Source organism: Callorhinchus milii, unplaced genomic scaffold (assembly GCF_018977255.1).
Source record: "Callorhinchus milii isolate IMCB2004 unplaced genomic scaffold, IMCB_Cmil_1.0 Scaffold5, whole genome shotgun sequence".
NCBI lineage: Eukaryota > Metazoa > Chordata > Chondrichthyes > Chimaeriformes > Callorhinchidae > Callorhinchus > Callorhinchus milii.
Window position 1 is genome coordinate 3,226,218 of NW_024704746.1, and position 19,368 is coordinate 3,245,585.

At 52.3% G+C, this 19,368-nt stretch overlaps 1 protein-coding gene across 1 annotated transcript; it reads left to right on the forward strand.

Moving 5' to 3' along the window:
* Positions 1-962: 962 nt before the first annotated feature.
* wls (Wnt ligand secretion mediator) lies at positions 963-17,971 on the forward strand. Its single transcript, XM_042335909.1, has 12 exons — positions 963-1,152; positions 10,944-11,219; positions 12,392-12,516; positions 12,979-13,140; positions 13,873-14,009; positions 14,408-14,576; positions 14,883-14,980; positions 15,222-15,285; positions 15,670-15,813; positions 16,419-16,502; positions 17,237-17,393; positions 17,811-17,971. The coding sequence occupies exons 1-12, from the start codon at positions 1,047-1,049 to the stop codon at positions 17,918-17,920; spliced, it is 1,632 nt and encodes a 543-aa protein (XP_042191843.1). The 5' UTR covers positions 963-1,046; the 3' UTR covers positions 17,921-17,971.
* The last annotated feature ends 1,397 nt before the right edge of the window (positions 17,972-19,368 follow it).

Sequence of the window (19,368 nt, forward strand, 5' to 3'; positions counted from 1 at the left end):
CTGTACGGATGTTTGCGGGGTGTCGCTGTGCACAAGTTGGCTGCCGTCTTCCCTCCTCCAGAAAATACACAGTCACTACACTTGACGGCAAACTGTGTGGAGGGGCGTTGTATCGACAAAGTGATAGGGCACTGTTTCAAATGCAATAATAAATAATAATACTTGCATTTGATGCAGCGCCTTATTAAGTCTTTTGAGACATCTCAGAGCGCGCCACAGAATATACTGTAAAGTGAATTGACTGTGTATTTGGGGGGGGGTGGGGGGGGACGGCAGCCAATTAAGTCCCCGAAGTGAGGCTTGAACCCACAATCTAATGACCCAGAGGCGCAACGCGGCAGCCAATTAGACAGAGGTCGTGTCAAAGCTCTTCACGGGATTTATAATTATAATAAGCCTTGCATGTTGATGCACGCCATGAGGTGTCTGACAGCGCTTTCCAGTAAAGTGTAGTGACTGTGCGTTTTGTAGGCGTGGGCGCGTGCGCGCGGGCGGGCGGGAGCGCGTGTCGGGCGGGGAGCGTCGCTTTAAACAGCAGAGTGAGTGTGAATGTTAACTCCTGAGTTTTCGGGGCGAGCGTGCGGAGCACAAGATGTTGTGCAAGAAAAATCTGGGAATGGTGGGAGTCAGTGCCATTGTTTGTTCCCCTTTATTTATGTGGGTGTGCGTATGTGTATGTGTGTGTTTCAGTTCTGCTCTCTCCCCCATAAAAGAAGTAAATGGGAAAAAAATCCCTTAAATCAGCCAAGAATGGTATGTCTGTGCATATATAAAAAAAATCACAGTCTCTCTCCTCCTTTAACAACTCCTTATGACTTGTTAAGCTCCTATTGCTCCTCCTATTGAACACTCCCTCTCTCTCTCTCTCTCTCTCCCAAACCCATCCATTAGATCCAGCCTCATTCAATTAAGTTGCTGTTTTTTTCCCCCAAACAGGAGAAGGAAGGAAGGAAGAGAGAAAGAAAGAACGAAAGAGGGAGTGAGAGAGAGAGAGAGAGAGAAGAAGAGAGTAACAACGATAGGATCCACACCAACACTGTATAAAAATGGTAGGAGCAATTATAGAGAACATGAGCACCAAAAAACTCTGCATTGTTGGAGTGATTTTGCTCATATTCCAAGTGGTCGCTTTTCTGGTTGGAGGATTGATACGTAAGTTTATTTACTTATTTATTACCTTCTTTGCCTTTTGTTGTAAACCTTCCCCCCCCCCCCCCACCCACCCCGTGTGTGTATGTCTGTATCTACACATAAAACCGAAACCAATAATAAATCGGTCATTTTCAATCCACGACTGTTTGTGGGACATTGCTGTGCGCAATTGGCGGCCGCGTTCGCCCACAAATATACAGTCACTTCACTTGACAGTGTGTTCTGTGAAGCGCTTTGGGACGTCCTCCCGACGTGAAAAGCGCTATATCAAATGCGAGGATTATTATTATTATTATTATCTGTCTGTGGGGGTGTGGAGGCTGTTGTTACAGTGCAGGTAACCAACTACTGTGATCTGATTTATTTAATCCATGTCATTTTTTTTGTGTAGGAGAGAGAGAGAGACAGACAGACAGAGAGAGAGAGAAGAAATACTTTCTCTCTCCCTTTGCAGAGAGATCCTGAGTGTTATTTTCCTCTTTTTTTTAAAAAAAAATTTACAAGTGAATGCAGTTTGCATTTGAGAAGGAGGAATGAACCCCCCCCCCCCTCCCCTCACCCCCCCAAAAAAAAAATTTGCATTTGCATTGGTGCTGAGAGAGGAAGGTCTTTTTTCAGAGTGTGGGGAGACTTTTGACTTCAAAAACTTATAAACTTCAGAGAGAAAGAGAAAGCAAGAGGTTAAGAATGGCGATGGAGTGTTTATACACTCACTCACTCACACACACACACACAGGGAAAAACTTATCACAGTGTGTGGATTACAAAGCAACTTGTTTCAACCTGAAACTGATTGATTTCTTTGGAGAGAAGGGGGTGTTTGGTGTTTGCATGATCTGTGGGGGTGGGGGGGGTAGGATTTTGTGTGTGTGTGTGTGTGGGGGGGGGTTTGGGGGTATGTTTTTGACTCCTCCAAAAAAGTTTTCCAAACTTTTTTTTCTTTGGAATTTGTGTGTGTGGTTGGGGGTGGGGTGGGGGGGTGGGGGGTCTGTGTTACCAGTCTCCCACTTCTCTGTGTGTGTGTGTATGTGTGTGTGTGTGGGGGGGGTTAACACCCAGAAAATAGTTTTCAAAGTGTTTTTGTTTGGGATTTTAGGGGGTTTGGGGGGGGGGGGGGAGGGGGTATTTTTTTCCCCCACACACTGTAAATCTGCTCCATCACAACCAAAAACACAGCAGAGAGTTGGAACCATCTGTTTCAAATATCCCACTCTCTCTGTTTGTGCAGCTTTGTCTGTGTGTCTGTCTGTCTGTCTGTCTGTCTGTCTGTGTCTGTCTGTGTCTGTCTGTCTGTGTCTGTCTGTGTCTGTGTCTGTCTGTGTGTCTATCTGTGTCTGTCTGTATGTGTGTCTGTCTGTTTGTGTGTGTGTCTGTCTGTGTGTCTGTCTGTCTGTGTGTCTGTGTGTGTGTCTGTCTGTGTCTGTCTGTCTGTCTGTGTCTGTCTGTCTGTGTCTGTCTGTGTGTCTCTGTCTGTATGTGTGTCTGTCTGTGTGTCTGTCTGTCTGTCTGTGTCTGTGTGTGTGTCTGTCTGTCTGTCTGTCTGTCTGTGTCTGTCTGTGTGTGTGTGTGTCTCTCTTTCTGTGTGTCTGTCTGTCTGTCTGTCTGTATGTGTATGTATGTATGTTTGTATCACTGTCTGTGTGTCTTTCTCCCTCTGTCTGTGTCTCTCCTTCTGTGTGTGTGCGTCTCCCCCTGGTGCGTGTGTGTCTCCCCCACCCCCCCCGCGCGTGTATCTCCGCCCCCCCCCCCCCCCCCCGCGCGTGTATCTCCGCCCCCGCGCGTGTATATCCGCCCCCACCACTGCGCGTGTATTTCTCCCCCTGCGCGCATGTGTGTCTCACCCCCCACCCCGCACGTGTGTGTCCCACCCTCCCGCGCGCATGTCCCACACCCCCCGCGCGTGTGTGTTCCCCAGCCCCGCGCGTGTGTCTCAACCCCCTCCCACCCGCGTGTGTGTCTCACACCCCCATGCGCGTGTGTGTTGCAACACCCCCCCCCCCCGCGTGGTGTGTGTGTCTGTGAGTTTCACCCCCTTCCATGCGTGTGTGTGTCTTCCCCGTGTGTGTGTCTCCCCCATGCTTGTGTGTGTGTGCCTCCCCCGTGCGTGTGTGTCTCCCCCTTGCGTGCGAGTGTGTGTCTCCCCCTTGCGTGTGTGTTTGTTTCCTGCGTGCGTGTGTGTGTATCTCCCCCCCCCCCGCGCACGTGTGTATCTCCCCTGTGCGCGCCAGTGTCTACCCCGCGTGCGCGCGTGTCTCCCCCGTGTGCTCGCGCGCGTGTCTCCCCCGTGTACGCGTGTGCGTGTCTCCCCTGCGCGTGTGTGCGAGTGTCTCCCTTGTCCGTGTGTGTCTCCCCTGTCCGTGTGTGTGTGTCTCACCGGCCCCCCACCACCCCCCCATGCGCGCGTGTGTGTGTGTCTCACCCACCCCCCCCGTGCGCATCTGTGTGTGTCTCACCCCTCCCCCGCGCGCGCGTGTGTGTCTGTCTCACCCCCCACCCCGTGTGTGTGTGTGTCTGTCTCACCCCCCACCCCGTGTGTGTGTGTGTCTGTCTCACCCCCCACCCCGTGTGTGTGTGTGTGTGTCTCCCACCATGTGTGGGTGCGTCTCCCCCCCCCCCCCGTGTGTGTGTCTCCCCCCACCCCCCCTGTGTGTGTGTGTGTGTGTGTGTCTCCCCCCCCCCCGTGTGTGTATACACTATCGGGAAGACAATAGTATCGCCCTAATCCTCTCTCCCCCCCCCCCCCACCCCGTCAAAATTAGCCCTTGAAGTAACACTCAAATCAGTCAAAAGTTTGGAAACTTTTTAGGTTCATGGCGTGTGGTGTTTAGCCTCCCCCCCCCCCCCCCCGCCCTACACACACGCACTTTCATTTTCTTTCTCTCCCCCCACAACCTTCAAAGAAAGAAAGAAAAATGTTTTGATTTGAGATGGAGCTTTCTGCGCGTTAATCATTTTGATCTGCGGGAAGGTTGGGGGTTGGGGAAGAGGGGAGAGGGGTGGGGAGGAGGGGAGGGGGCGCGGCGGGTGGGTGGGGTGGGGGGGGGGGGGGGAGACGAGGTGTAGAGTATGCAGACAGAAAATAGACGTTATTTCAAAATACGTATGGCCGAGATTATCGTGTGCTGAGAGTTTCTTTGTCTGCGTCTCTGACTCCAATCAGAGGACCAGGGAGTGAGCTCATTCCTTTGCTCTCTCCGTCTTTCTCTCTTCCCTTCCTCTTTGTTTCCTTTCTCTCTCTCTCTCTCTCTCTCTCTCTCTCTCTCTTTCTTTTCCTCCCTCTTCGTTTCCTTTCTCTTTTCCCTTCTTCCTTGTATCCCCTCTTTCTCTCTCCTTTCTTCTCTCTTCTCCCCCCCCCCCACCCACTCTTCTTCCCCCCCCCACCCACACCCCCACCCCCACCCATTTCCTTTTATCACAGCCTGATGGGTGGGTGGGTGGGTGGGTGTCGGACACACACGGGAAACCCATCTCCCTAAATGCGGAGTATCTTAAACCAGATTGAGCTCCATTTACAAGCGCAACAACCTGTGCGTGGAGATTTCTCTGCACGTGGAACGGAATGCACACACTCTCTCGCACCCACCAACCCCCCACCCCCACCGACCCCAAGGGTCGCACCCCGTTTGCCTAATTCTGGCTTGAATTAAGCAAGAGTTGGCAAGAGCGGAGGCTCAGTGATGGTTAACTGCTGGGCAGTTTAACCAGCGAGAGACCACACCGAGAAGAGTTTTGGGCGTTAACCTTTGATCTTGAGGGCGATTGATGTTGGGGGGTGTGGGGGGTGGGGGGGGGAGAGAAGGTGCGGAGAATGCAGACTTCTGTGCGAGTGTGCGCACACGCTCAGCTCAGCGCCTTGGGACGTCCTCCCGACGTGAAAGGCGCTTTACCAGTGTAATTATATTGTTTGTTGTTGCACACCGTGTGCGTGTGTGCTTGTGCGTGTACGTGATATGCGCACGTGTGCATGTCAAGCTTTCCGTTGCTTGTCGATCTTAGCCCCCGTCTTCCCCCCCCTCCACCCCCCACCCCGCGCCTGTCGGATCTCCATCACTGTCATGATTCTGCTTGAGACCTGGATCTCGGAGTTAGGGGCCGAGTCAGTGTCTAAGCTATGAATAATGAATGGACCTCGCCTTTGACGCAGCACCTTTCTTGTCGGGAGGAATGGCTCGAAGCGCTTCACGGGAATTCGCTGCGAAGTGTACCGACGGTGTGTTTTTGTAGCCGATTTGTGCACAGCAACGAACCGCAAACAGCCGCGATTTTATCTGGGAGGGATTGTCAGGGCAGGAATCCCAGAGAGAAACCTCCTCCTTTCTGAATTGCGATCGTTACGGCCCACCCGAACACGACGCAGGCGGGGAGCGAGGTTTAACGCTTCGGTGGAAGCACGGCACCTTTGACTCTCGCTGGAGAGTCGGCCTGGAGTATTTTAAGCTCGAACCCCCACCATCTTCTGATTCAGAGATGGGGTGTTGCTGGCTGACGCAGTCCCCCTGCTGGCTCGCAAGTCTGCGGGTTCAAGCCCCACGTCGGGGACTTTGAGCTCATAATCGAAGCTGACAATCAACAACAACAACTTGCACTTATATTAAGCGCCCTCCACGCAAGAGCGCTATGCGGTGGCGGAGCTCCAGTGCAGTCTTGGGGAAGCGCTGTATTGAGAAAGGGGGGAGCGAGAGAGAGAGAAGGGGGGGATGAGAGAGAGAAAGGGGGAGTGAGGGAGAGTGAAGGGGGAGCGAGAGAGAGAGAGAGAGACAGAAGGAGGGGAGCGAGAGAGAGACAGAAAGGGGGGAGGGGGGGGAGAGAGAGAGAGAAAAGAGTGCAAGAGGGAGTTGGGGAGGGATGACATTGTAGTCGGGTCCTGACTTGCCAGCGAGACGTTAGAATATGTTGTCCGGTGTCTTAAGTAATTTATTTTGTTGGCATCTCGGCGCTCTCTCTCTCTCTCTCTCTCTCTCTCTCTCTCTCTCTATCTCTCTATCTCTCCCCCGGTGTTCTGGCTTTGTGTGTGAGGCGAGGCAGCCCTTTCACAGGGCCCGGCCCAATGGAGTGACTGACATTGACACTGAGAGCAGCTCTGTCCCTTTGTTCACACAGCAGTTGGCCGAGTGATGTCTTTGGTATGCGCTAAGCCGGCCTGGGCCAGGACTGAGCCCTTGCCTGGTGTTCGCATGCTTCTGCTTAATCCTCTCCTGGACGTGTTTGTGAATTGCTCGCTCGCTCGCTCCTAACAACACGGGAGTTACCAGACAAAAGAATACCAGGGTCCATCTAGTTTTGCCTTCCACCGACCACATTGTGGAGTCCTATAGCACACTTGCCTCACAAGCGAGAGGACCTGGGTTTGGTTCCTTAGACCGGGTGAAACCTCGGGCAAGTTTCCTTCCTCCACTCGCCTCTGTTTACCCGGCAGTAAGTAGGAACCCGGTTGTTAGTCGATTGATGGATCGCTTTTCCAGGAGTAATAATTTCTCCCCCAAAAAATAATAATAATTTGGTGACTCACTCCACAACTATCTGTGGTCACAGTTGTGTGCAATTGGCTGCCATGTTTTGCCCATAAAATATACAGTAACTACATTTTACAGTATATTCTGTGAAGCGCTTTGAGACATGTCAATGATGTGATAAGACATTATATCAAATCAAGGATTATTATTATTATTAAAGACCAAGGTCCATCCAGTTCGCCTTTCACTATCCTGCCAGTCGCATATAACATATCGTGTCCCAAACTATATACTGTATCCTGACATATTATTTCCTAACAGAAATCTATCTAATTTGCTTTTACACAGACGATACAGTCCAAGATCCTGGTCCTCACCTTCAAAGCCGTCCACGGCTTCACTCCCACCTACGTCTGCAACTTCCTAACCCCCTACCAACCTTCCCGCTTCCTCCACTCAGCGGGTACTGGCCTGTTTCATGTCCCCCCGACTCGCCCGCCCCACTATTGGTAGGCGAGGATACAGCTACTCTGCCCCAACCTCTGGAACTCCATCCTGTGGTCCCTCCGGTTTGCCCCCTCCTTGCTTCTTTCAAGACCCTCTTCTTCGATCACCCTCCTATGGTGGGTGGGTGGGTGATTGAGATCCATGTGATTTAAAAGGAATTACTTTGTGGCCTCTTAAGAGCTTGACGGAGATTGTTGTTCGACTGTAGTGACTATTTGTTGGGTAACAGGGTAGCCATCTTGCTCATAGCCAGCTGTGCGGAGAACAGAAGGAAATTCCCTCCCCCTCCCCCTCTTTACCCCCTCACCCAACACTACCATGTCATCGCGGGAACTTTAATGTCTGTACCTATTGATGTGGACAGGACTTGTGGGGGTGCGGGGGTGTCAGACAGACAGACAGACACAGACAGACAGACAGACACAGACAGACAGACAGACAGACAGACAGACAGACAGACAGACAGACAGACAGACAGACAGACAGACAGACAGACAGACAGACAGACAGACAGACAGACAGACAGACAGACAGACAGACAGACAGACAGACAGACAGACAGACAGACAGACAGACAGACAGACAGACAGACAGACAGACAGACAGACAGACAGAGCGACAGACAGAGCGACAGACAGACAGACAGACAGACAGACAGACAGACAGACAGACAGACAGAACAGACAGACAGACAGACAGACAGACAGACAGACAGACAGACAGACAGACAGACAGACAGACAGACAGACAGAGACAGACAGACAGACAGACAGACAGACAGACAGGACAGACAGACAGACAGACAGACAGACAGACAGACAGACGACAGACAGACAGACAGACAGACAGACAGACAGACAGACAGACAGACAGACAGACAGACAGACAGACAGACAGACAGACAGACAGACAGACAGACAGACAGACAGACAGACAGACAGACAGACCAGGCTGTGAAGATTAGCAGTAAATCTCTGACCCAGTGCGTGAGTCAAAAATTCCATTCCGAGCTCAGTGAGAGACAGAGCAGTTCGCAGTGATTCTGTTTCATCGCTGCTCTATAAATAGAGAACAAAAGGCATGTGGACACCGTGTGCTCTCTCTCTCTCTCTTTCTGTCTCTTCTCCTCCCCCAAACCCCCGTCCACTCCCCACCACTCTCTCATTCTCTCTGTGTCCCCCTACGCCCCTCCTCCAGCCAAGAATGCTCACAGCCATTTGGAGTAGTAATAACCCTCGCAATTGATGTATCACCTTATCCTGACGTTGAGATGTCTCAAACTGCTTCACAGGATATATTATAAAGTGGAGTGACTGGATATTTGTGGTCGAAACACATCCGCCAATTGCGCACAGCAGTGTCCCAGTGACCGAATCATTATTCTTTTTTGGATGGGATTATTAGCCCTGGAAAGCGATCCGCCAAACACTAATGACCGGGTTTCTACCCATTGCTGGGTAAACAGAGCTGTGTGGAGCAAGTAACTTGCCCAAAGTTTCGCCCCCCGGCCTGGGAATCGAACCCGGGTCCTCTCGCTTGTGAGGCGAGCGCTCTAACCACTGAGCTACAGGACTCCGCTCTAATTGAGTAGAAGTCTGGCAGCCAGGAGAAGCCCTGAGCGGCAGTGTGGGCCTCAGTAGGCCTCGGGCTCTAATCAATGTTGACGTGTCAACGGGCGGACATGAAAAGGCTGTGTTTACGCTGAGGAACAATTCGTGCGTTGGCTATTGAGACTCAGTGCAGTAATGATCGGGCATATTTGGACAACTGGTCACAGGGCTGACCTTGTTATTTCAATACTTGCAGTTAAAAAAAAATCACCCAAAAGAGAAATAGACCGTTTCTTCGGGACGGAAAGACCTGGATCTTAAGTGGATTTTTTTTTTTATTTCCGGCCCCGCACTCTCTCTGACTCTCTCTCTATCTCTGTCTTTCCCTCTTGCATTCTTCGATTAATTTTCGTCATTCGCACTTTGGTGCCCCCTTCTTCCTCCCGCCTTTCCTCTGTCTCCTGGTCGCATGCTCCAGCTCTCTCCTCGCCGGCCTCCCTCATTCCCCCCACTTCACTTTGGAGGGGAGGGGGGGAGAGAGTGTCTGCAACCCATACCCTCCCCCCTCCCACCACCTCATGCCTTCGCTATGGCAGTCTACACTCTCTCCTCACACCCTCCACTCTTGCTCCGAGGTGACTTGGCAGTGGAATGTCGGAATTGAATCAATCTGTCCGTTGGATGAGACGATAATAATAATAATAATAATCCTTGCATTTGGCGTAGCGTCTTATCACGTCTTCGAGGCGTCTCAAAGCGCTTCACAGAATATGCTGTGAAGTGAATTGACTATATATTATGGGCAAAACGAGGCAGCCATTTGCGCACAGCTGTGTCCCATAAACAGTTAAACCCGTTTGCCTGTTCAACTGGACGTTAAAGAACCCGCCTCCCTATTCGAAAAGAGAAGGGAGTTCCCTCTCCCAGTGTCCTGGCCAACAATCCCCCAAATAAAATCGGTCACTCGCTCGACAGTTGTTTGTGGGACACTGCTGTGTGCAATGGCTGCCACATTTTACAGTGAATCGCTTTGGGACGTCTGAATAATAATAATAATAATCCTTGCATTTGATATAGCGCTTTTCACGTCGGGAGGACGTCCCAAAGCGCTTCACAGAACACACTGTAAAGTGAATTGACTGTATGTTTGTGGGCGAACGCGGCCGCCAATTGCGCACAGCAATGTCCCACAAACAGTTGTAGATTGAAAATGACCAATTTATTATTGTTTTTGGTTTTGGAGGGATTATTAACAATGTGAGTGGCATTATATCAAATGCAAGGATTATTATTATCACTAATTCTCTCCAGTGCTCTCTCTCTCACGCTCTCACTGTAGTTTCCTCAGTCAGTCAGTCCCGCAGTAGACCAGGGTAATGACTGGTGATGACAGACCAGATGAACGCAGGGAAATTTCCGTGTGTAAGAGGGGTGTGTACGCATGGAACTCTGAAGCAGGATGATGGGGTTAGACGTTAGGTATGTGTTTTGTGGCTGGTGGGGAGGTGGAGGAGGAAATGACTGCTCAAGATTCAACCTAAAGATATTTGATCCAATTAACGTGTGAACAGAGGTCTTTCCATCTCAGTTCCTGGGAGATAATGGCCTAGGGATAGCTTGCAGGTCTCTACGGGGACGTTTCCTCAACGGACACCAGCTCCAGCTGGGCCGATACACAGCATTTCAATGGAGCTTTGAGATCTCAGGAAGCTGTCTAGCCTTGGAATAACACTGCCAAAAGCCTCCACCCATCTCAATTGGCAATAGCCCTGTTAGTAATGAAACTCCCATCCAGCCATCTATCTGCCCGTCGTTTCACCTACAAAATACAGTCACTCCATTTTGCAGTATATCCGGTGAAGCGCTTTGAGATGTCTCAACGACGTGATAAGGCGCTATTTATATATCAAATGCAGGAATTATTGCTGTTATTATGCTCTTTGAAATAACCTTCTGGTGTAAAAGGCACTGTATAAGTTATGAATAGTGATAAATCTGGCTTTCGACATAATGCTTCCAATAATGAACCGCCTTCATATATTAAAAATAATAATAATAATCCTTGCATTTGATATAGCGCCTTATCACGTCATTGAGACGTCTCAAAGCGCTTCACAGAATATGCCATAAAGTGAATTGACTGTGTATTTTATGGGCAAAGCCCGGCAGCCAATGAGAGCCAATTAGAGGCGAGTGCTCTAATCACTACCCTACGGGTCTCCACAATTTTTCTCCCCAAAAATAATCTTTTGTCCACCATTTTGTTTCTCCCCCTCCATAGCTCCGAGCCCCACAACGGGAATCCCCTACTTGGCCACAAAATGCGTGGACGTGAGGAAGAACCAGGTGGGCTCCAAGTGGTTCATGCCCTGGGGCCCGAGCCAGTGTGAGAAGAAAATCCAGGATTTCTCTGAGGCCAAAGACCAGGACATTGGCACCAACGATATCGTCTTCGCCATTCACATCCCCCACCCCAACTGGCAGATGAGCCCCTGGTTCCAGTTCCTCCTGGTCATCCTGCAGTTCGACATCATCTACACAGCACAGAACCCTATTCGTAAGTCATGGCGGGCGTGGGCGGGAGGGTTGAGAAGGGAGGGAGTTGGGGGTGGGTTTGGCGTGCAGAGTGTAGTGGCGGGGGGCTGTGTTACGTGCGTGTCCAATCTCACCTGCGCAGTCACATTTACCAACAAACACACAGTCACTTCATTGCACAGTAATTCCTGTGAAGTGCTTTGAGACGTCCTTTCAGCCACTATGCCCCGAAACTCTGGAACACTCTTCCTTCCTCCCTCCCTCTGCCTTGTCCCCTCTTTCCCCATCTTTGGGTTGCAGCCCGAAGACCTTTCTCTTCGACACTGCCTACGGTCACCTCCCTCCGACTCGGCGTTGTGTCAAGCGCTCTGGGCCGCTGCCCTGCATGTGGGGGCGCTGTGTAAAAGTTATTGTTGTCTTTCCAACGTGATAAGCGCTGTATCCTTGCATTTGACACAACCCCTTATCACATCGTCGAGTCATCTCAAAGCGCTTCACAGGATATGTTGTGGAGTCCAGTGACTGTGTATTTCTCTTCAACCGTGCCTTCAGCTCCCCTCTCAACTCTCTACCCCCTCCTCGCTCCCTCCCTTCCTTTCCCTCACCCTGACCATTTCCCCCCCTGCTCGGGTCCTGACCCAACTGTCCAGCGCCTTGGGACGTCCTCCCGACGTGAAAGGTGCTCTATAAATGCAACCTTGTTGTTGTTGTTGTCTGTGAGCGAAACACGGCAGCCAGTTTGCGTACGGCAGTTGTCCCTCCAGAGTGAGAGACCAGTTTTATTTGGGGGATTGTTGGACATCGGGAGAGGGAGATTCTCTTTTCGAATAACACCACAGGATCTTTAGCGTCCACCCGAACAGACAGACGGGACCTCGATTTAACGTCTCATCTGAAGGACGGCGTCTCCGACAATGCAACACCCCCTCCGGCGCTTCATAGGAGCGTCAGCTTAGACTACGGTCCAAGTCCCGGCATGGGGGGGCTCGAACCCACAACCTTCTGACTCAGAGGCGGGAGAGCTATCACTCATTGTTTATGTATTTATTTATTTATTTATTTATACTTCATGCCTCTCCTGTCGCCCACTTGCCCTGGGGTGGTGGGGGGCGGGGGGGGGAGAAGGCAGGAGGGTGATGGATGTGTTTGGGGTAAGGCGGGCGATTGATGGATGTGTTCTCGGTCCCTCCACAGGACAAGGAGCCATGGTAACGCTGGATGTGTCGCTGGGTTACCGTGATGACCAGGTGAGCGAGTGGACTGAGATCGCCCACTCCATGGAGAAACGGAAACTTACCTGTAATTTCACGTCTCTCAAGGTAACCCTGGCCTCGTCTCTCTCTCTCTCTCTCTTCTCCCTCACCTGGGTTTACCGTTAGCATCTCGGGAGCTGTACTCCGACTCTAACCTTTGCTGTGGCTGACCTCGGAGCGTGGACGGACTTTACAGTGTCCTGACCCTGACCGAGTGTGGGTGGATGGACAGTGTAGAGGGAGCTTTACAGTGTCCCTGACTTGGGAATATGGACGGACAGTAGAAGGAACTTTACAGCGTCCTGACCCTGACCGAGTGTGGGTGGATGGACAGCGGAGAGGGAGCTTTACAGTGTCCCTGAGCCTGACCTCGGAGGGTGGGTGCGATGGGAGGGTGGGTGCGATGGGAGGGTGGGTGCGATGGGAGGGTGGGTGCGATGGGAGGGTGGGTGCGATGGGAGGGTGGGTGCGATGGGAGGGTGGGTGCGATGGGAGGGTGGTGACTGTCCTCTTCTGGGTTGCGAGCAGCCGGAGATTGACGACGGCCGTCAATACGACTGTGAGCTCCTGCCATTCATGGAGCTGGGGAGCGTGACTCACAAATACTACCTCATCAACATGAGACTCCCCGTCAACGAGGACAAGTTCATCAACTTGCAGATCGGGCAGCTCAAGGACATCCGCTTTGTGGTAGGAATGTCGCCGTGGCACCGCAGCCCTACACACCGCATTTCACATCAGGAGGACGTCCCAAGGCGCTGGGCTAGTCAGGGATTTGGAGCCGAGCTGGGGTTTGGGGTCAGGGAGGGTGGGGGTAGGAGTGGGGTCTTGAGACGGGCCTTGAAAGAGGTAAGGGAGGGGGGGCGAGGCGAAGGGGCTCCCTCGGGGGTCTGTTCCATATGTTTACTACTTGCTCAGTGAAGTAGCGTTTCCGCAGAATTTAACCCCTTCAATCACAGGCTGTGATTTTTGGTTCTGCTGTTTGAGCCACGTTGGGCACTTTGAGCTCACAGAACAGGCTGATACTCTCCAGAGCAGTGCTGTGGGGGTGAGGCTGCACTCTGTATCAGAGGTGTTAAATTTATTGCCCGCTCACTGCACGCGGGGACGTCGCTGTTGCTCAAATTGGCTGCCTGTTCGCCCACCAAACGCACGGTCACTACACTTTACAGTGCAATGCTGTGAAGCGCTTTGAGAAGTCCACGTAATTTGAAAGGCGCCCTGTCAAGTTATTGTTTGATTCATTAATTCAGTCTTGTGAGCCTCCGAAGACTGGCCAGTTGGGGGGGGAGGGTGGGGGAGTGGTGGGGGTGAGGGGTAGAGTGTGGGGATGATGTCCAATTAGCTCAGAGCCGGGGTTAGGGGAGTGGGGGTTGTGGCTGGGTAAAGCTACTTAGTGACTGACTCTTTCCCCCCACCCAGGCCATCCATCAGAATGGGGGCTTCACCAAGGTCTGGTTTGCCATGAAGACCTTCCTCACCCCCAGCATCCTCATCATCCTCGTCTGGTACTGGAGGCGTATCACCATGTTGAGCCGCCCCCCTGTGCTGCTCGAGAAGTCAGTCTGCCCTCGGGGGGGGGGGGGGGGGGGTAGTTGGCTGGGGGAGGGGGAGCTGGGTGGGGAGGGGCTTCGGGATTGGGGGGTGCTGGCTGAAGGGGTGAGGGTATTGGTGGCGGATGAGTATGTGGGATGGGGAGTTTGGCTGACATATAGGGTTGTTGGTTGGGGTGTGGGGGTGTTGGTTGGGGTGTCTGTGTTGGCTTCGAATGGGGGGTGTTGAGGCGGGCGGGGGGGGTGTTGAGGCGGGCGGGGGGGGGAGTCGAAGTGGGTGAGGGGGTCGTGGTGTGTGTTGGCTGGGGGAGAGTTCGCTGGGGTGGGGGGTGTTGACTTGGGGCAGAGGGGGGGCTTGCAGCTGATCAGGAGGTGGGCACTGACCTGTGGATGTTCCTGGACAGGATTATCTTCGTGCTCGGAATCTCCATGACCTTCATCAACATCCCAGTCGAGTGGTTTTCAATTGGATTCAACTGGACCTGGATGTTGCTGTTTGGGGACATCCGTCAGGGAATCTTCTACTCCATCCTCCTCTCCTTCTGGATCATCTTCTGTGGCGAGCACCTTATGGTCGGGGTGAACTTCCACTACTCTGGGGAGTCAATGCGGGGGGAGGGTGGGGGGGCTGACATACACGGAAACCCCTGAGTGTCTTTTGTCTCTCATATATATGAGTATGTATCTCTCTCCTCTCTCTATGTTCACTCAGTATGTGTGTCTGTGTGTGTGTGTGTGTCTCTCTCTCCCCCGTGTGTGTGTCTCTCTCTCCCCTCGTGTGTGTGTCTCTCTCTCCCCCTGTGTCTCACTGTGCCTGTGTGTCTCTCTCTCTCTCTATGTCTCTCTGTGTGTCTCTCTGACTTGCTGATTTGTTCTCAGGACCAGAGTGAGAGGAACCGTCTGTCTGTTTACTGGAAGCAAGTGGTGCCCATTGCCTTCGGCTCCCTCTGTCTCTTCAGCTTCGACATGTGTGAGAGGTAAATGACCCCCACACTGCCACTCCGCCCACCCCCCTCCTCCACACACACACACACGCTGGTGTGAGGAAGGTTTCACAGCATCTTCCTCACCTTCCTCTTCGACCGGGCTTACAGTCACCTCCCCCCAACCCCCAGCTCAGCAGCGTGTTCCCCCACTCTCAAGCGCTCTGGGACCCCACCTTGCGCGAGGGGCAGTTTCAATGGTTGTTGCTGATGGACTCTCTTGACTTGCCTCTAGGGGGGTGCAGCTGAAGAACCCCTTCTACAGTATTTGGGCCACAGACGTGGGGACGGAGCTGGCTGTATCCTTTCCTCTGGGGTGGGGTGGGGGGGTAACCAGGGGACAGCTTTGGGTTCCGGCGCGGTGCTGGGGTGGGGTGGGGGGGAAGAGCGTCGCATTGTCATAGGCGCCGCCAATCTGAATAGAGATTAAACCTCGCTCCCCATCTGTGCCCTGTTCAGGCGGACATCAAAGGGAGTTTCTCTCTCTCTCTCTCCCGGTGTCCTAGTAGTGTCCTTCGCATGGGACAGCACCTCAGAACACTCCATCTCCCACTGAAACAACATTGATTCGGAGACTGTGCGTTGTACGTTCTCTCCTGGGGGGGGAGGGTAGGTGTCCCCAGATGGCTGTCCTGGACCCCGTCTCTAATCGTTGGTTCTTTCCTTGACCGGCGGGGACTCAGATGGCTTTCATCATCGTGGCCGGGATTTGTGCCTGTCTCTACTTCCTCTTCCTCTGCTTCATGGTTTTCCAGGTTTTCCGGAACATCAGCGGGAAGCGCTGCTCCCTCCCAGCCATGTCTAAGGTCCGGAGACTCCATTACCAGGTACCAGCCCAGGGCGAGAGGCTGTGGATTAACAAATTAGGAAGAAAAGGAGGCCATTCAACCCTTCAAGCCTTTCCCCATTCTATTAGATCACGGCCCTGTCCTTGCCCCATATCCCTTGATACGCTGACCTTACAAACATCTATCCACCTCAACCTTGAAAATTTGAATGGATAAATCCAAGTGGGTGTGGGGGGGGTGGGGTCTTCAGGTTCAAAGACACTGGGGGTGGGGTGGGGGGCTGGTGGTGGGGGGAGGTCTGGCTGTTCCGGTGGGTGTTAAAGATCCCACGATGCTATTCGAAAAGGGAAGGGAGTTTTTATCTCCCCGTGTCCTGGGCAGCAATCCCCCAAATAAAATTGGTCACTGATTCAGTGGCTGTTTGTGGGACACTGCTGTGCACAATTGGCTGCCACAAAGTACACAGTCACTACACTTTACAGTATGTCCTCTCACACACCAGAATAAGGGGCAATTTCAGGACAGGCACCAGGAAGTGTGTCTTCACACCCGCGCTGGGGGAGGCAATAACAAGCGGAGCGGGTGGGGGAGGGGTTGGGGGGGGGTTACCTTTTCACGTGGTGATTCTCTGCTGTTTATTCCAGGGGCTGATTTTCCGGTTCAAATTCTTGATGCTGGTCACCCTGACCTGCGCTGCCATGACAGTCACCTTCTTCATCATCAGCCAGGTATTGAGATGGGGTAGGGCACAGAGGCAAACCCTTGTGCGGTGGGGGTGGGGAGGGGGAGGAGCAGACACCGTGGGAGATGGTGGGGGAGAGTGGGAGACGTCAGGGAGAGGGGGTATTACCGGGTAGGTCAGGATGGAGGTGGACTGAGAGGGTTTGAGAATCTTTGAGTTCACAGGCCAGGCTGATGCTCCAGTTCAGTTCTGGGGGGTGGGAAGTCACTTTGCCAAAATTATTAGTGTTATTAATATTGTATTTTTTTATTATTATTATTATCAATGATGTTATTTTTGTTATTTTCTTAATGATCATTATTAATGTGATTATTGGTTTCATTAATTATTATTAATATGATTTTTATTATTGCTACTGTTAGTAAGATTGATATTGTTATCGTTAATATAAGAATTTGCTGGCGAAAGAAGACTAAGACGGATCTAGTTCGCCTTCCAACCACCCTGACAGTCACTTGACGTGTCGTGACCCAAACTCTATGCCGTATCCCCAGATATTATTCTCCAGCAGAAATCTTATCTCATTAGTTCTTGAAACAAACAACACCTCCTGCTTCCGCCGTCTGTCTCCGTGGAGAGCCTGTTCCACACGTTTACTCCTCGCTCACTGAAGTAGTGTCTCCGCAGATTTGTTGTACAACATAATATACTTTTTTTTTATTGCTGTGATGGTGATGCGATCATGTTAGTGGTGGTGGTGGTGTGTTGTTGTTGTTGTAGGTGAACGAGGGCCATTGGAAATGGGGCGACTTCACGGTTCAGGTGAACAGCGCCTTCTTCACGGGCATCTATGGCATGTGGAACCTGTACGTCTTCGCCATCATGTTCCTGTACGCTCCCTCCCACAAGTGCTACAGCGATGCCGGCCAGTCCAACGGTGCGTGCGTGTGTCCGCCTCGCCACGCCTCGCCTGGCGTGTTAACTCTCACCTGTCGTGTTAAATCAGCGCTGACATTTCGGGGTGTTTCGGCGTCTGGCTCGCGCTCACTCACCTATCTTGTTCGTTGTCTCTCTCATCTTGTTCTCTCCCGCTTTCTCTCTCTCGCCTCTCGCCCGCTCTCTCTCTCTCTCTCTCTCGCCTGTGCGCTCTCTCTCTCTCTCGCCCGCGCTCTCTCGCCCACACACTCTCTCTCGCCTCTCGCCCGCTCGCTCTCTCTCGCCTCTCGCCCGCGCTCTCTCTCTCTCTCTCTCTCTCGCCCGCGCGCTCTCTCTCGCCTCTCGCCCGCTCCCTCACCGTCTCACCCGCTCACTCTCGATTCTCATTCTTCCTCTCTCTCGTGTCTTCCCCTCTCAGGTGACCTGGGGGTGAGCAGTGGGGAAGAGCTTCAGTTGACCACAACCATCACCCACGCTGACGGCCCGACCGAGATCTACCGTCTCGCGGGCAAAGAGGCTCAGGAATAGGCCGTGAGGGATCAGCAACTCTCTTTTTTTTCTCTCTCTCTCTCTCTCTCTCTCTCTGAGTCACTCTCACATTCTCTTTCTCTCTCTCTCGCATATTCTCCCTCTCGCACGCTCTCCTGTGCGTCATTCACCCATACTTGCTCTCTCTCTCACTGCACTCTTTCTCACGTTGTGGCATCCTGCACCGTAGTGGTTAGAGCACTCGCCTGGTAAGCGAGAGGGGAACCCGGGTTCGATTCTCGGGCAGCACGAAATGTTGGGCAACTTTCCTTACTCTGCACACGCACGCCTCTGTTTACCCAGCAGTGAGGAGGAACCCGGTTGTTTGTCGATTGATCGACCGCTTTCCCCCAAAAAAAACTCGGTCGCTGAATCCACGGCTGTTTATGGGGACGCTGCCGTGCGCAATTGGCTGCCGCGTTTCGCCCACAAAATAACCAACCACTGCACTTCACAGTATATTCTGTGAAGCTCTTGGAGGCGTCTCAGTGACATAATAAGGCGCTATGTCAAATGCGAGGATTATTATTATTACCCTATCTCTTACCCTCTGACTTTCTCACTATCCCTCTATCCTCTCTCTTTCTCTCTATGTCTCTATCCATCCTCTCTTTTTCTCTCTATCTGTCTCTCACTCACTCTATCGCTCTCTAATATATAAAGAGGCCTCAGCGTAATATCTGTGTGAGTGTGTGTTCACCAGTGTCAGCCACAGGTCAGAGGCATGTGAGTGTTGAAATCTAGTGTTAACTGTGTGTACCGAGCCGAGGGGGTGGGGGTTGTGTGTCTGTGTGTGTGTGTGTGTGTGAGGGGGAGGTGAGGTAAGTAGAGAGCAACCACATCTACCCACGGTCCCGTAGGAGGGAGGACATTTATTTATAGTTTGTATCTGACCGGCTTAATACTCCAACACCCTCCTCCCCTCCGTCTCGAGGCCTGATCCCTGACCAGGGGGGGGTCCAAACATCGGGGTGGTCGAGGGGGGGAGGGGGAATCATAGTATTTCTTTTAGTTAAAATGTTGTTTTTATATTTTAAAAAGCCCTCGCCCGCCCGTCCGTAATCTTTGAGGTTGTTTTTTTAAGTGTTATTGTGTGGGGGCAGTGACCGCTCACCGGAACAGGTGAAGCGGAGTAACCTGACAGACTAACCAGGGCAGGGTGACGTCAGAGTGACCAATGCCGTGTGCGTGCGTGCGTGTGTGTGTGTGTGGGGGGGGTGGTTGTTGGGGGAAGTAATGGACAGTAAATGTGTCGGTCGCTGGAGCGAGGGACAAGCCAGGGATCTGTGTGACTGGCGGTGGTGGGGGCGGAGGGGGTGGGGGGGGGGGGGAGCAGGAATACCCGATTATTATGGGATGTCTGGCGGAGGCAATGAGTCTTTTTTATATATAAACGTCGGGATTGTAGATACTCTTGTTCGGTGATTTGAATAAATGTGCGAACACTT

Bases quoted from the DNA above. Each gene is read 5' to 3' on its own strand.
- wls (XM_042335909.1), top strand. From the start codon at position 1,047: ATGGTAGGAGCAATTATAGAGAACATGAGCACCAAAAAACTCTGCATT. The intron at 1,153-10,943 runs GTAAGTTTATTT...CCCCCTCCATAG, and splicing joins TCTGGTTGGAGGATTGATAC to CTCCGAGCCCCACAACGGGA. The intron at 14,010-14,407 runs GTCAGTCTGCCC...GTTCCTGGACAG, and splicing joins CCCCCTGTGCTGCTCGAGAA to GATTATCTTCGTGCTCGGAA.